We start from the raw sequence: 17,876 nt of genomic DNA on the forward strand, positions 1-17,876 counted from the left end.
TACTAGAAATCTTCGGCGTGGCGTAAAGAGTATCGCCAAAAAGAATTTTTCAGGGCGGCTTAGAATGATACAGTCAAACTTGAATCCTCATAAGGTAGGTAGAATTGTCGGCCGTAATATTATCTATGTAATGTTTTTCGTAGTTTGTAATAACATAATTAACTAGCGTTAAAAAAACAATCAAAATATTTGTAAATGCTGTTAAATATTTCTATAGCCTAACCAATAAAATGTGAAAAATGCAATCATGGAATAATCGACTAGATAAATAAAGAAGATTTTTTTAATAATGGATAAGTTTGTTATAAAGATTACTTGCAAAAGATATGGTGATTTTCCTTATATTTCTTTTTTTTTGTAAAATATTTAGATATAATTTAAAGTACGTAGAATCCTAAAAATCTATGAATTTGATCATCATGTAGTTTCCTAAATCTTGTTGCTTTGTTTTGTTGTTACTTTGAGTTCCCAAAACTAGGGCTGTTATAAAAGTAATGGAAAAGTCTATATTTATTCATAACATAGAGGTTCCTTATATAGGAGATTACACCGTCATAGATAAATTGAAAGATTACAAATCATAATCTCTTGGTTATGAGTCATCCACAATCTGGTTCATAACACTCCCTCTTGGATGCCATAACCATTTAGAGCTTGTAATGTGCTTTAATGTTGCCTCATTTAAACCTTACCAGGAAAATCCAATTGAGACAAAACCATGGTGAAGGAAAAAGAGTACAACACACGTTACTCCCCCTGATTTGGACATTACTGAAGGTCCCTTGGACCTCTCCAATTTTCTGCAATCCATGGGTGATGAAGATCTTGGGCAGAATATGATTCGTCCTCGAACATGATAGTTTGTTCTTCTTTACCAGCGGCCATGCCACAATCTAATCGAACATATTGAGTCATTGACCTCAAATACACACATGAAATCTTGGATGATGTTGCTGTGATATGTGTGTACCACCATGTGTAAAACATAACCTGTCTGAAAACAAATCAACAAAACCAAATAACCCTTCTTTGGGATGGTTAGTATAAAATAAACCAAAATCAAAGGCTTCTTCATCGTCCTTCTTATGGACCAATCAGATCAGTGTCTAAAACAAGACTTCTGCATCGTCCATCTCAGGACTAAATGGACTTCTTTATCATCCACCTTTGGACTGAATGGATCAGTGTCCAAAACAAGTGATCTCACGCCATGTACTAGATAATGGGTGAGACTGGTTCATATTAAATCTCTTGAGTACCCTTTTCTGTATATACTATTTGACGCACAAGGATTTCAATGTTAATGTACTCAAGCTGTAATCCCAAACAAAACTTTGTTTTCCAAGATCTTTCATCTCAAACTATTTCTTGAGATATTCAATTGTTTGAGAAATTGTATCCAGAGGTTCCTAGGATATTCAAATCATATACTTTGATGATTATCAATATTGTTCTCGAGAACTTGTTGTACTTTCAGCTCAATACCCTCTACTACTTTCATTATCCAGTGGACCATATAAATATGCTGTCACTACATCAACTTGCTGCAAATCTAATTTTCTCTCTTATATAGCCAGACTTATGAGAAATCTAAAAGTAGTTGCATCCACCACATGGGAGTATGTCTCCTCATAATCTATTACTGGTCTTTGTGAGAATCCTTGTGCAACATCAGCTTTATATCTCACGATTTCTATTCCTCACAAGACCCATTTATATCCACTGGTTTTAACATCATATGGCGTCTTAATCATATGGCCAAATACGCATTTCTTCCTTAAACTATTTAACCTCACGTTTTCATTCAATCCAATATGTTCTACGAGTGCATACTCTTATATTGACGTGGGTTCATGATCCTCGCTTATATTCATAAATTCTAGTGCTACCTTGTATGCAAATAAATCATCTTATGTCGACATTCCTTATTGGTTCCATTATGTTCCAGACATGATATAATCGATTGAGATTCATTATTATCAGGACCTTTAATACTTTGCAGCTTGGCGTCCCAAGCTACATTGTTTGGTACCTGTACCTTAGAGCCGGCCGGCCTTATCTCCATGTCTGGGGTGGTTTCCTTAGCAACCTCGGATTTGGATTTTGATTATCATTCTTTGCACCTTTCTTTTGTTTCCGAGGATTCTTATCTTTTAGAACCTATTTGGTCTACCACGTTTTATACGTTGTCTAGACTCTGTAACAACTTGACCGTGTCTCTTCTTGGACATCAAATTCGTTGGTGCTTTACAAGCTGGTTTATATATGACTTAGTCATTCTTTTTTCGGGCCAGCAAATGTGTATGGTATTTGATTAGCTACCTTTGTAAATGTATAATCTTTGGACGTCTATTTCACATTCTTTAGTCCGAAGATCTTGCAAAGACATTGATGGTTGATTCCATTCTATTTCTTTTACCATTCTTTTACCAGCTTTATTATTTTTTTTCTCCTCCTGGTCTTAAAATAATCCGTGTACCTGGCCTCAAATATAATCACCCATAGGAAGGAGAAAATTGCGACGAAGGTGAAATTATTTGTGAAGCGTTTGATACTTGTGCTCGTCGATGAAGGGGAGAGAAGAATGGTGACGGATGATGAAGATGAAATGAAGTTGAAAGATTTAGGAGTGAGAGCAGATCCCAAGGAAGAGGAGATGATACTTCTATGAAGGTGATTTCGTCGAAAGCAAACGGAGAAGAAGAGGAAGAGGTGAAGGTGAAAACACAAGATAAAGCAGTGAAGAATGAAGAAGAAATAGAGATGTTAAATTAGAAGAGAAGATGAATGGAGAAGAAACAATGGATGATGTTGAAGATGGAAAGGAGAAAGCAAGAGAGGGTGGTGAAGGAGAAAGTAAAATGGATAGAGTTTCATGAATTTATTTTCTTAACTATTCCTTTTGTGACATGTTGTCATATTCCACAAGTAAACAACTTAAAATGAATCATTATGATCTGTTTAGTTATTTTTCCTTTCTTCTTCCTCTTCCTCTTCTTCTCTGTACTAAACAGATCAAAAGCTTCTTTGTGAGAAAAGGAAGCTTCACAACTCTACTTGGCTAGCCATTTCCGGCCAACGGAATAACCTAATGTTCAGGAGTTGATTAAGATTTGTTATGGGAAGTAGTTATTCTCCAAGAACATTATTTGATTAAGAAATTAAGATTAAATAACTAATGCATTGCATACCTGTTAATAGTTTACTGTTTTTGAATATACTTGCCTTGATGTAAAAAAAAAGATTATATATTTGCCTTAATTTGTGAAACGTAGTGATACTATTAGTGATAATATTGTGTTTGACTATGACTATGACTATGACATGTAGCCTAATCGTTTTAGCGTACGTTGTAACGTTGCCCAAACTAGATTGTAATTTGTATCGTTTTAGTTACAGCTTTGAAAATACCCGAAGACTTGTTTCGAAACCTAAGTAATCAATAGTATATCATTTTGAAGAGTCCTTTAGTCGGACATTCAGTTAAAAAAAAATTTATATGGTCTCTTTTGAATATATTTACGAGAAAAAGACAAAAATAGCACTAAATCAAGTTTTTGTTTTCAAACTAGCACTCAAGGTCAAAAGTCACAAAAATAGCACTTAATGTTTTATCAAAAGTCACAAACTTAGTGTTTAGAGTTAAAGGGTGGGGTTTAGGATTTAGGGTTTATGGTTTAGGGTTTAGAGTTTAGGGTTTAGGGTTTAGGGTTTAGAGTTTAGGGTTTAGGGTTTAGAGTTTAGGGTTTAGGGTTTAGGGTTTAGGGTTTAGGGTTTAGAGTTTAGGGTTTAGAGTTGAAAAATGAGGTTTTGGGGATAAGATTTTAAATTTTGAAAAATAAAAAAATTAAAATTTTCAAAGGATAAACTTAGAAATGTGCTATTTTGGTCATTTTAGTTTTGAAGTGTTATTTTTGTGATATAAACTTAGAAATGTGCTATTTTGGAGATTTGCCCTATATTTATTCGATTATGTCCAGATATGTAGTCATGTTAATTAGTCGTACTATCATTTATACAATTATGAGTTATATATATTTTTAAAAGATTATGTGTTTGCCTAACTTTTGAAATGTAATGATACAGTTGTGTGTAACCAGGATATGTAGTATAATCGGTGTATTTTGTTTCCCAACGAATAAAATAATAACAAAAGGAAATTTTTTGTTTTCAAATTAAAATTTAAAATTTTATAAAAAATTAAAAGTAAAAAAAATTGTAACGTTTGTGTCAATATATGAAAATTGCATAATGTCATTCTTGAGGGAGATTTTTTTTACCAAAGAAACTCGAATATGAATCGTAATTATGGAAATCTCAGTAACTTCCACGACTAATAGATCCTTTAAACACAAAAAGAGTGTCGCCATTTTCAACACCATGCCACCGAAGACTACAATTCTCTCGCATAATCCGTTGCTTGTGTACGAATATATACTCGTCTCTTGGCAAAGTCTTGTTAGCTTGTAATCCTTCTCTCATCTCTGAGATGGTACACGAGTCCTTAATCTCGACAGGGATACTTGCGCCGTTGAATAAACTCGATGACGTCTGCACCAAGAAACATAGTTTCTTCACCGGGGCAACGTCTTTGGCTCGATTGATTGACTTGAGAAACACGACAATCTCCGAGAACTCTCCGATTCCATATTCGTTTAGGTTTCGAAAATCATCAGCCAGCTCGATTCCAGAGAAGTATAACTGCATTCGCTTTATCGGTGTATTCTCCACGATGTGAATCTTGTCCTTCAAGCTACTTACCTAGAACAAAATGAACTTGTGAATCAAGAAACTGTAATGAGATGTGAGATGTAACATTAAAGTTACCGTTTCGGTTTTGTCTATTTCGATGGAGAACTGTTTTGATGGGAACTTGACGGTGACGTGGAATTTTTTAACGGCGGGGTTGGTAAAAGAAGGTGAGGTGAAAAGGGGAGTGACGGTGAGGTCGATTCTGGTGCCGTGTGAGATGATTGGGTAATCATCGATGTCGAGACCGTCGAGGAGTTCCCAACAAGAGACAAAGAGTGTTAAAGATGATGTTGGGATCTGAAGGAACTGTTCTAAACGTTTCTTAATGTCCAACACAGGTTCTTGTTCGTTGATTTCCATGGTGAATTCTTGGGTGTATGAGACTATTGTCACAATCATATTTACAAATAAAAAGGCTTTATGTTTTTGGTATGTTTATGGGAAACAAAAGTATTGTGATTTTACAATGCGTAATGTATATAGAGCCATATATATAGAGCGAAGAGTGCAAGTTGCTGAAATGCATGTAAGAAAGACTTGAGGGAAATAAGAAATTCATGATAGTAACTTGATGTGTAGTTGGGTCTTGTGTGTGTCATTGTGTGTGTGTGTCTGTTATAACACTATGTGTCTATACGTGATATTCGATTGAATTTGGCATGATGTTCGGTTAGGTAGTTAGTGTAATAAAGGAAAAATGGAAAATAGAGAAAAAAGAGTAATTTGTATATATATATATATATATGTGAAAATGATTGGGAGCTATATGATGTACAAGCCATCACATGATAACACAACAGAAAAGACTAATGAATGGCAAACTAATATAGTTGGCGCCTTGGTGGACATAACAACATCTGTAGCTAAGTAATCACTTAATGAGCATTCTAATGTTAATCACATAACATTATGTTATTGTACATCATATAGTTCATGTAGTTTGTGATACATTTGTCTTATACTGATGTGTAGTCATATATGGTTTAGAGTTCATACAATCATTTTATGTTTATATATATAAGATTTTTTATTTTGTATAAACTGTTATAAAATTATTCAAACAATAAACCAAAGATAAGTAAAAATCATGACAACAAAGATTAGAACAGTGCTGAAGATCAATGTTAACCATCTGTTATTAAGCCTAACTTTTATTGAGAAACTCTCCCTGCCTTGACATTGTTTAAGTTCTGCCTGCAAGGTATATGCGGGAAACTATGGCTGCCCCAACGACTAAAATTGCCAAAGATTTCAGAACATTCTTTACAGTAAAAACTGATTTATTCTTCGGTATCTCCAACAGATCTTTCATCTGCAATACCATTAGCACAGTAGTGATTAGCTCAGCTCTTTTCTTATGCATGATGATTTCAAGATTAAAAAGATTGTGACATACATTTATAGGTTGGTCCCAGTTCTTTTTGATCCCTTGAAGATGCCCTCTACCAACAACTGCCACCACCGAGCTATGCTCACATGCAACTCTTGACAACATACATGACATGTACCTGAGTTACATAATGCAAAAAAAAAAAAAGATAACACAAGTTTTAGAGGAAGCAATCAACTAATCTTGATGAACTTTATATATATAGAGAGGAAAACAATACTAACTTATCTCGCTCATGCACAAGTGTATCCATGAGAGATGGAAACTCCTTGCTCATTTGTTGGATCACCAATGTCAGCATATCCACATCGTTCATAGCTTTCAGCTAAAAAGTCATACAAAATAAATTAACACTCGACTGAATCACATAACCTTTAAATAAAAAGGGAGCAAAAGACTTGTTTACCATCTTTTCAAGCTCCTCAGGGCTCGGTAGAAACACGGCTTGAAACACTAAGCCGTACAAAAACTTCACTTTATGCCATATAGGCATTTTAGCCCATGTTCTTTTTAACGTGATCTGCTTCCAACAAACACCAATGCATAAGATTCCTTAAAAGCAAAAGTTTAAGACTATGAACCACCAAAAGTCACCTGCACTGGACGATCACCCAGAATCACCTGGCCACCATATTTGACTGCTTCTTCATATGCCACACGAAACTCAGCGCCAGGTAAAACATCAAGCTTGCTTGCAATCTAACATGAGAAAAAAAGAAAAGACTATATTAATTGTAAGAAAATCAAAAACAGAGGAAACATGCCTTTGCAAGAAACCATCCGTAGGCTATTCCGAATGGGTTGTGTTTCTTCTTCCACATGTCTATCATTTCCCACACGGTCGGAATCTGAAAACACAAAAAAAAAAAAACATCGCAACTTTCAAGAAAGAACATGGATACTAAATTGAAGAAGAGATAGAACAACCTTCACAGCCTGAGGAGTGAGAATAGACAACCGGCTTGCACACAACTCCACGAAGACGACCTGCAAACACATCAGCCACGCACTTAGAGAGAGAAAGACATAAAACAAAATAGTTCACTGTAAAGGACAAAAAACCTCTGGCTTCATGTAGCTGACTATAGCTTCAACTTCTCGACATGAATCCTATAAAAACCAAAAAAAAAAACGAAAAGATTGAAACAACTATCGAATCAATGTTCCTGACGTAAAGCTCGAATGTTTTTTTTTTTTTTAAAAGAAGATAACCTCTGAGACATGAGCAGTGCCAATCAAATACACATCGCAAGATCCACCTTCAGCTTTGGAATCGCACGTCAGAACCATAACGCTATTCGCGTATTCCTCAGGCAGATCCATTTTCGTCCTCTCCACAACACCATCCGCTCCAATACTGATATCATCGTCCCCAGCAACAAAGATCAAATCGACTCCGGTTATCACTGAACCGGAATCGCTATGTTCTTCCTCTGCCTCCACATTCACTATCTTATCGCTTAAAGAGATGTCTCCGAATTGAGCCTCCGGCTCCGGTGGTGTTACCGTCGGTTCCATTGACGATCAGGGAGAGGGGACACGTTTCGAGGTAAGCTAAAAGCTATAACAATGGCAGAACACAGAGTGCATAAATTTTGTTTTGTTTTAATTTTAAAATGTTGTCTAAAAGAAATTTAATTTAATTTCGGAAAAGGAACAAAAAGATAAACATATTTGGCTTCTTGCCCTATAGTTAAAGTAAAATCTAATTGCAAAAGTTTTCTTTCTTCTTTAATAATTTAAATCTCATAGATTGTGTTACTGGTTTATGAACTTTCTTTTAATGAATGGAGAATCTATCATTTTATTTTATATGACTATTGTAATTAATTTTACATATTATGTTGATTATTAAAACATAATATTTTGAGGAAAAAAGAATAAAATTTTTAGTCAAACAAATTGAAACAGTCATATCATATAGCCATAAACTTGGTATGCAAAATCATGAACTTGGTATCATTTTATTCTATTGACTATTTTTTATTTATCTTAGTCACGCTATTTTTAGAGTGTTACCTTGTAAAAAACAAATAACATTCTTTCTCCTGTCAGTCAAAGAAAATTTAATGATAATTTTGTTCTATCTATTAAGTCATTTACATCTTCAGAGTAACGTCAAAATGGATGAGAAAGGATATATAATTGAATTAAATCTAGAGTTTATCATAGAAAGACTTAGCTCATTTCTCACTCAAGTGCGAGGTTCCATCCATTTTATATTAGTTTGACACTAAAGGTATCATTGGTTTCCCCGCTGCAAGCGCAGATTTTGTGTGGTTGGTATCGATTGTTGGTGTTTTGTAACAATCGCTCAAACTGCTCTAAAGCGCAGATTTAGTGTTTTGTAACAATCGCTCAAACTGCTCTAAAGCGCAGATTTTGTGTGGTTGGTATCGATTGTTAGTGTTTTGTAATAATCGCTCAAACTGCTCTAAACCGCTTCAAACAATTGTAAACCTCATAAATTCAAAAGATTATTCCAGTTAACGTTTGCGCTTGCGGACGGTTGTGGGAGGATATTTTTTTTATTTTTTTTTTTAAAATAATATAAATACAAAAATAAAAATAAAAATAAAAATTTAAATTAGAAATATAAAATACGAAAATATATCTATTATATTTTAATTATTATTATAAAAATTTAAAAATAATAATATTTTCTATAATTTAAAAAAAAATTAAAACTATAACTTTCTAAATATAATTTTTATATTTATTATAATATTATAATTTTGATATTTTTATAATTATATAAAATGTAAATATTGTTAATTTATTATTTAACCCCTGCTGCATCTGGTAGTTACCCAGTCATAAGTATTCCGCAGCCGCACCAATTTCTAACCGCAGAACCAGTGTACAAATTTCTTAAAACCGATAGAAACCGTAACCACCACATCTGTAAACTCCCGTAACTGCTGTGTTTGAACCAGTAAGCTCTTATATTTTCAATGAACCATCTCAACAAAATCTTGTTTATAGCCTTCAAAAAACTGGAATAAAATAGGATAGTAAATGTAATAATATTTTTTTAATTAATCACATATGTATTTAGTCAATGAACCAAAAAGGGCGAGCATTGCTTCAACAGAAAAAAAAAAACATATAACTTGGGATTGAGTTTTGTTTTTATTTTTCAAACTTAACAAGAATACTATATAAAACATGTATTATAACACGATTATATATTATGTGGCTCTGTAAGACAAAACAAAAATGGCTGAGCAGTGCATCCAACTCAAACTCACGAGACTATTTGATATCAAGGTTCAATCTCACAAGACAAGACAAGTTAAGTGCATAGAGAATTTAGTTTGACATGGACTGTCTTTTCTGAAGTTGATGAATTTGGAGCAAGCTCTGAAACTTTTGAATTCATCAGCTCCATTAATAAGTTACATTTGAAACATATAGTACATTAGTAATCACTCAAGCAATAGGCAGGCGCTTGTTTGCCAAAGCACTCACCTCCTGTTCTTATATTTTATATTTATACAAGTTTCCCAAATTTTATCTCTCTGCATGTGATCCTACACCACTACCAAAAAGAAAAGAAAAGCAATGGCAATAGCAGCAGAAAATAAATATATCATTCGTTGTATAGCTGAATGTATATTCCTGTGTTAGAGGGTCTTAGCAAGTCTAAAACTACCATGCAAGACACATTGTCTAAAAAGGCTAAAAAGCATATTACATGTGAAAATGGTAGCCATCAATCCTAACCACTCCACAACCCCCCAAGTTAAAGGCAAATGGTCTGTTCTCAAAGTAAAACGACTTAACATAATTTTGTAGATGGTTAGAGAGAGAGAGAGAGAGAGAGAGAGAGAGAGAGAGAGAGAGAGAGAGAGAGAGAGAGAGAGTTGAATCGTGACACAGATCCAGAATCCTCGTACTTTTCAGCTGGATCATAGTCAGATTGGTAACCGTCTTTGTCTTTTCCTCGGTTGCTGTTGATTAGAATCAGCAGAAGCACAAGTATCAACTGAAGAGCCAACAGGCTTGAACTGGATAGACTCAGGTGGCACAGTGAATAAGCCCTCCTTGTCCGAGAACTGTATCAGGGTCCATTATAATCATGAGTTGATAATTAATGTGGCAGATTATATCAGAAGAGATTATATATTACCTGAGATGGAGACCGTCCAGTTTGAAGAGTTGGATTGGTACTTGTACTTGTTTCAGCCATGTAGCATTGATTTAGATTTGAGCTGAACAAATGTTGAGTTGGATCAACATCAAGAATACGCTTGTTGGATCCGATTTGTACAGACTGATCTTCTGTGTAAATTGTATCTGGTCCCAAGAGTTGATCAAGGTTCTCTAAAAATCCTGCTGCATCATACGTTGGTGCGTGTTGTGGTATTGCTTGTTTCTACAAAAATGATCATTTACAATTTTTTTTTTTTGATCATTTACAATTTGTATTGAGGATAAGAACAAATACAAAAAAAAAAGACAAAAGAAAGAAAAGAGTACCTGGAATTGAGATGGTAAAGGTTCAAGAAGAGCGTTGATGTTACATGGATCCGTTGTTTCTGCAACTTCAGCTTCTTCTGATAATGATAGACTCTAGCCAATGATGGTGAATCGTTAAGAAAAAAACTTGAGAGTGCAATTAGATGATTGTGGAATGTTAATTAGAGTATTACCTCTAGTTGTTCGAAAAAGTTCTGGAGAAATTCATCCGCATCATCTCTGTTTACTTCCATCCCAAGATTCTGTTAAATCTATCTCTCAGTTTCGTAAACGATAAACGCAAGAACTATGAAGACATGAAAGTATCAGTTCTTGAAACAGAGTCAAGACTCTGTTTTACAGAAACAGCGAGAGGTAGAAGAAGAAGAGTAGAGTCTATTCATTCTAGGGTTTACTCGAGACTAGATGAGAGATTCTATCTAATTCTTAATGTTACGAGACAAGGTTTAATAAATAATCTGCAGAAAGTTACCGAAGAGGGAGAGCGAGATTGAATGACGAATCTTGATCCTAAACCTTCACGAGAAACGTACCCTGTTTCTTCTCTTGTGCAGAAAGTTACCAAGAGAGAGAGAGATGCTAAGCTCTTTATCTTAAATATTCGCGAGACTTTCCGAAACGATAAACACACTCTGTTTCTTCTCTTTTGCGACTGTGAAAGACGATGTGGGTTCACGTGAGGGCTTATATAGATTTCTTGAGGAGAAAGATAGCTTTTTGTTGACCGTTGACTAACTGAAATAACCACCTTAGATAGTGACACTATCGTTAAATCATTTTTCTTTACCGCTGCGGTAAATCCTTTCAATCGAGTCATTTATATTTTGTACATCGACATAACCATAGTTTCCGAAAATATATGTATTTAATATTGAAAAGACAAAAAAAAACAATGAAGTCGATTATAACTGCTCCAGTGCTCCTATATACATTGATGTTTATGATCAAAGAAAAACATTGACATCATCTCACAATTTTCTTGACTTTGTGCTGAGTTTTTTTATTTATATAGACCTGTCCATTGACATTAGATACATCTGATTGCTCACAATAGAAATTAGATACATGAATATGTAAGATGTTTGTCCTAAACTAGTCACTGGTGAGTGGTGAATACCATGTGAAGTCAAGGTGCTGAGCTGGAGTCATGTATACTTGGAAAGCAAGGAAGTATCTTGGAGATATGGAAAGAAGAAGTAGCAAGTTTATGACTTAAAGGAAGAAGAATAAGTGCATTCCAAGAAAAAGGAAAATTGCACTTAATGTTATGGAAGATGTCCATATCCATGTTGCCTTGGAGACTAAGGTTTCAAGAACGTGGAAACTAATATAAGATAGCTATGGGTCGTCTGTAAAGAGACAAAGACACAAAGGCTGATCTTATATAGAGAGATAAGCTCTTGGAAGTGTTATGGGTCGTGCTGAAGCAGTGGCTGAAGTACATGACGGAAAAGACACAAGCAGGTAACTTAGGAATCTTTCAGTAGCAGCTGTTAGGGTGTAACAGACTATGTAAAGCTGATTAAGCAGATTCTGTAATAGAGTGTACAAGGCGATTTATAATAAAGCTTAAATGTTGCTTGTAGTTGGTTTGTCTCCTTGATTTATCTTCTGCATTACTCAATTGTGGTGTCATCTTTGCAGTAACAAGTGGTATCAGAGCGGGGCACCTAAGTTATCGGTGTAATCCTGAAGGTGAAGATGGACACGATTGTTTCGGTGCAGAAGGCGATCATGTTGAATGCGGACCAGTATGGTCATTGGAAGGCTCGCATGAAACAGAAGATTCGAGGAATCAATGAAGATGTGTGGACAGCTGTGGAGATTGGTTGGGAGGAGCCTACCATAGTCACAGGAGATGGGAAGAAGCCTAAGCCAAAAGAGGATTGGTCAGAGGCAAAACGCAATGCATCTAAGTTTAATGCAAAGGCGTTGTCAGTGATTTTTGGAGCGGCTGAAGCAGAACAGTTCCAGCTGATTCAGGGGAGTACTTCGGCTAAAGAGGTGTGGGAGATCCTGTTGAATTCGTTTGAAGAAGATGAGAGTGTCAAGAGGACACGTCTAGATCATCTTGGGTCACAGTTTGAGAATCTCATGTGGTCTAATAATGATTATGTGGCGAGTTTTAGTGCCAAACTCAGTGGTATGGCGCATGAAGCATTTGTACTTGGGAAGAAGTACAAGGAGAAGAAGCTGGTAAAGAAGCTACTACGCTGTCTTCTAACGAAGTTTGAAACTCACAAGGCGGTCTTGAATATGACCACAAACACAGATGAGCTCAAGTTTGACAAGCTTGTGGGTATGCTGAAGGCAGAAGAGATGGAGACAGACAATAGTTCAGTCTCTACGACAGGTGGTGCATCAAGGAGTATAGCTCTTGGTGCTGATAAAGATGGAGATAGATCTCCGAATGTTGAAGATGCCATGGGGATGTTGGCTAGGAATCTGGGTAAGATGATGAATTCCTCTGGTGGGAGGAATCAATATGGTCGCCAAGGAGGTGATCGTGGCAATAGCAGAAGAAGAGAACGCCTTAGATGCTATGAGCGTGAAGGTGTTGGTCATATAAAGGCTGACTGTCCTGTAGCACAACGGAGAGAACTTAAGTGTTCTGAGTGCAGAGGTGTTGGACACACACGGCGTGAATGTCCAAACTCAAAGAAGGAAAAAGGCGTTCCATTGCAGTCGTCTGATGATTCAGAGTCTAAAGAAGATGGAAAGGTGATGAAGAACCTTGTTGCATTTGGTGCACGCAAGGAGGAATCCAGTGAATCCTCGGATTCAGACGTTGATACAGACTCTGAGGATTATCACGTGCTGCTAAATAAATGGTTGAATCTCAAGAATGAGAATCTGAGGTTGCAACACGATCTGGTGCAGAGCCGTGAGCAGTATGATGATCTTGCTGAAGAACTTGTTGTTGTACATGAGAAGAATGAGTCTCTGGAGAAGGAGGTTAGCAAGATGAGAGAAGTTGCTACTGGTGAACAAGAGAGAGCAAGGATGCTGGAACGTGATTTGGCTGAGAATCGCAAACAGATCAGGATGCTCAACAGTGGTACCAAGGACTTGGATAAGATACTCTCGATGGGACAACCAGCCAAGGTGAACTGGGGACTGGGATATCGAGGAGCTGAGAGTACTAAGGAAGTACAACAGAAGGGGCTATCACATTTCGTGCATGGGAGCACATCAAAAAGTGGAGCCAAAGGAGCTTGTCAGCAAGTATGTCGAGAAGTACGACAGGGAGTAAGGCAGGAAGTTCTACAGCGCGCAACTGTGAGTAACAAGCCGAAAGTAGTACATCAGTGCAACAACATGAAGGTCAGACAGGAGGTTCTGAAGCATGGTTGTGCAGCTGGTACAAGGAAGGAGACTGATCGGTGCATCATCAACTATGTCAGGCCAAGCAAGAAGCAACATCGGATATGATGTTGGTTCTGTGGGAAGGTTGGACACAAGAAGGTGGAGTGTTTTGCTCTTGAGAAGAGCAGAAACATGGCCAAGAAAGTGAACAAGACGTTCATTAAACCCAAGAGGGTTGAAGAGGTGCTCTTAGCCAAGAGTGGCTTACTTGATGAGGTCAAGGAAGAGACGTCAGAAGAAGGGTGCAGCTCTGTTAAGAGTGATCTTGAGGTTGATCAAGAAGCATCCAGTGTGGAGCTAGGACATGAGGTTGTTTGTGGCACAAAGGGGAAGTAGATTGAAATGCGTCAGAAAGTGATGTGAGATGATCTTCAGGAGGGTGATAGTGAAATCACTCCAAGACAATAGCAACGAGTGCATAGAGCACTCGGTGTAGATGGGGAAGGGCTCATGGTCAAGAAGACGACACATGACGGAAGCCAAGTCCTCAACAGAAGCTGGTCGAAGGGTAGTTCGACAGGTGCGTCAGGTCATGATGTAGTACTTGTTATTCCGCTGCAGCAGGGGCTGTGTCATAATTATACATGAAGAAATAGACGGCTGGGTCTGTAAGGCTTGACATCTAAGCATCTGTTTTAGCTTAGTAGGCAATCAAGCAGGGGGAAAATGGTGATGTTCTGGTACAGAGAATGCATATCTCATGGGGGAGAAAAGCATGTGTGGTGCACATCTCGTGGGGGAGAAAAGCACATTTGGTGTGGAAGTTTCTAGGTGGGGAACGTGGTTGCAACGTGGTTGTTGAACCAGAAAAATGTTGTGTTTGATCGGCACACAAAGCTAAAAGGGCGAGATTGAAGATGTAAGATGTCTGCCCTGAAGTAGTCGCTGACGTAGTTGCTAAAGCAGACGTCGTGGTGTTGGTGAAGACCATGTGGAGTCAAGGTGTTGAGTTGGAGTCGTGTAGACTTGGAGAGCAAGGGAGTATCTTGGAGATATGGAAAGATGAATAAACTTGAGGAGCAAGTTTATGACTTAAAGGAAGAGGAATAAGTGCATTCCAAGAAAAGGAAAGTTGCACTTAATGTTATGGAAGATGTCCATAACTATGTTGCCTTGGAGACTAGGGTTTCAAGAACGTGGAGAATAATATAAGACTAGGATAAGACATGCGTCTTGCGCAGGGTGAGTTTATTTGTATATATTATCGATAGTTTTTTTATATATTTGATCATTTTATTTATATATATATAATATTTTTTGTTGTTATTATATAATTTCTTTCTGATGGATCAGATCAATTTTTATTAAAAATAATGGAACAAAACTATAATTAATACATCATAGATTGATCGGATTGGACATTAAACAAATTATGACATAAAACCTTTTTTTTTCCATCAAACACATTCTTGAAAAAAGTGAACAGTATTATTTTCACCGTTGAATTATTTTGACTTTTATCTTCCATATGGTTTTGAAAGCTTTCAAATCAACCATCGAATTGATACATGTCATTTTAATATTTTTAGTCGTATACTTATGGAAAACTTACATTTTTGTAATTTAAAGTCGTTTTAAAAAATTCAAAATATAACATATAAGAAAAAATCTAACGTATAAGAAAAATATAACATATAAGGTGTCCTCATTTTTGTATTTTAAAGTCGTTTAAAAAAAAACATATAAGGTTTCCTCATTTTTGTAATTTAAAGCCATTTTAAAAAATTCAAAATATAACATATAAGAAAAAATATAATTTTTTTATTATATGGTTAATGTGATTTTTTATTTTTTTAATAATATAAAATTAAACAAAATGAAGAAGGATGGAAAAATTGTTATCAAATCTTTATTATTCATAATCATTAATTGTCATATATATGTAAATCATATTAGGTAATTTCGTAGCTTTTATTTAGGGAAATAATACACACTTTTTATATTTTAGGTTAATATAATGTTCTCTAGTGGACATTAAACAAATTATGACATAAAAACCTTATTTTTTCCATCGAACACATTCTTGAAAAAGTGAACAGTATTGTTTTCACAGTTGAATTATTTTGACTTTTATCTTACATATGGTTTTGAAAGCTTTCAAATCAACCATCGAATTGATACATGTCATTTTAATGTTTTTAGTCGTATACTTAAGGAAAACTTACATTTTTGTAATTTAAAGTCGTTTTAAAAAATTCAAAATATAACATATAAGAAAAAATCAAACATATAAGGTATCTTCATTTTTGTATTTTAAAGTCGTTTAAAAAAAATATAACATATAAGGTTTCCTCATTTTTGTAATTTAAAGTCATTTTAAAAAATTTAAAATATAACATATAAGAAAAAATCTATTTTTTATTATATGGTTAATGTGATTGTTTATTTTTTTTAATAATATAAAATTAAACAAAAATGAAGAATGATGCAAAAATTGTTATCAAATTTTTATTATTCATAATCATTAATTTTTATATATATGTAAATCATATTAGGTAATTCTGTAACTTTTAGTTAAGGAAATAATACACACTTCTTATATTTTAGGTTAATATAATGTTCTCTAGTGGACATTAAACAAATTATGACATAAAAACCTTATTTTTTCCATCGAACACATTCTTGAAAAAATTGAACAGTATTGTTTCCACAATTAAATTATTTTGATTTTTATCTTCCATATGGTTTTGAAAGCTTTCAAATCAACCATCGAATTGATACATGTCATTTTAATGTTTTTAGTCGTATACTTAAGGAAAACTTACATTTTTTGTAATTTAAAGTCGTTTAAAAAAATCAAAATATAACATATAAGAAAATTCTAACATATAAGAAAAATATAACATATAAGGTGTTCTCATTTTTGTATTTTAATGTCATTTAAAAAATATATATAACATATAAGGTTTCCTCATTTTTGTAATTTAAAGTCATTTTAAAAAATTCAAAATATAACATATAAGAAAAAATCTATTTTTTTTATTATATAGTTAATGTGATTGTTTAATTTTTTTAATAATATAAATTTAAACAAAAATAAAGAAGGATGCAAAAATTGTTATCAAATCTTTATTATTCATAATCATTAATTGCCATATATATGTAAATCATATTAGGTAATTCTGTAGCTTTTATTTAAGGAAAGAATACACACTTTCTATATTTTAGATTAATATAATGTTCTCTAGTGTTATATAATTATGGAATAATGTGACACCATTAGATTAAACTATACTTTATATTAGATGCTCTAGAATTCTTTGAAATGGAATTTAGAAGGCATTTAGAGTGCCACCTAGGATTTGGAGTTTTTTTTAATTAATACAAAATTAAGATTCTAATTTTTCAAATGCTTCTCAATTAATATATAGGGGATAGCTATGAGTCGTCTGTAAAGAGACAGAGGCACATAGGCTGATCTTATAGAGAGAGATAAGCTCTTGAAGTGTTCTAGGTCGTGCTGAAGCAGTGACTGAAGTACTTGACGGAAGAGAGACACAAGCGTGTAGCTTAGAAATTTTTCAGTAGCAGTTGTTAGGGTGTAACAGACTGTGTAAAGCTGATTAAGCAGTTCTTGTAATAGAGTGTACAAGGCAATTTTTAATAAAGCTTAAGTGTTGCTTGTAATTGGTTTGTCTCCTTAATTTATCTTCTGCATTAATCAATTGTGGTGTCATCTTTGCACTAACAATGCACATATGGCATGAACACACAAGCGGATAAACTTGAGATGGTAGATTTCAAATCCGGAGTGTTTATCATCTTTCCAAGCCGCCTTAGCACTTGACCACATTTGTGGTTAACTTTGTGCTTAGGTTTTGGAACAAGTGTTGAAAAACGAGCACATACAAAGTACTCTTTTACAAGTTTTGTTACTTCCATTACG

General features: G+C 34.8%; 3 protein-coding genes across 3 annotated transcripts; all 3 read right to left on the reverse strand.

Moving 5' to 3' along the window:
* Window positions 1–3,834: 3,834 nt before the first annotated feature.
* Window positions 3,835–5,231, reverse strand: LOC106377707. Its single transcript, XM_013817966.3, has 2 exons — window positions 4,828–5,231; window positions 3,835–4,761 (listed from the first exon to the last, which is right to left on the reverse strand). Exons 1-2 carry the CDS (start codon window positions 5,149–5,151, stop codon window positions 4,318–4,320), a joined length of 768 nt encoding a protein of 255 aa, XP_013673420.2. The 5' UTR covers window positions 5,152–5,231; the 3' UTR covers window positions 3,835–4,317.
* Window positions 5,232–5,787: 556 nt separating this feature from the next.
* LOC106379160 (traB domain-containing protein) lies at window positions 5,788–8,108 on the reverse strand. The gene is made up of 9 exons (XM_013819175.3): window positions 7,355–8,108; window positions 7,205–7,252; window positions 7,070–7,129; window positions 6,907–6,990; window positions 6,737–6,841; window positions 6,549–6,662; window positions 6,367–6,467; window positions 6,149–6,260; window positions 5,788–6,064 (listed from the first exon to the last, which is right to left on the reverse strand). The coding sequence occupies exons 1-9, from the start codon at window positions 7,658–7,660 to the stop codon at window positions 5,936–5,938; spliced, it is 1,059 nt and encodes a 352-aa protein (XP_013674629.1). The 5' UTR covers window positions 7,661–8,108; the 3' UTR covers window positions 5,788–5,935.
* Window positions 8,109–9,665: 1,557 nt separating this feature from the next.
* BNAC04G12460D lies at window positions 9,666–11,446 on the reverse strand. Its single transcript, XM_013817965.3, has 5 exons — window positions 11,097–11,446; window positions 10,798–10,866; window positions 10,625–10,717; window positions 10,275–10,520; window positions 9,666–10,200 (listed from the first exon to the last, which is right to left on the reverse strand). The coding sequence occupies exons 1-5, from the start codon at window positions 11,439–11,441 to the stop codon at window positions 10,060–10,062; spliced, it is 894 nt and encodes a 297-aa protein (XP_013673419.2). The 5' UTR covers window positions 11,442–11,446; the 3' UTR covers window positions 9,666–10,059.
* Window positions 11,447–17,876: the final 6,430 nt, after the last annotated feature.

Source organism: Brassica napus, chromosome C4, assembly GCF_020379485.1.
Source record: "Brassica napus cultivar Da-Ae chromosome C4, Da-Ae, whole genome shotgun sequence".
NCBI classification, from domain to species: Eukaryota; Viridiplantae; Streptophyta; class Magnoliopsida; order Brassicales; family Brassicaceae; genus Brassica; species Brassica napus.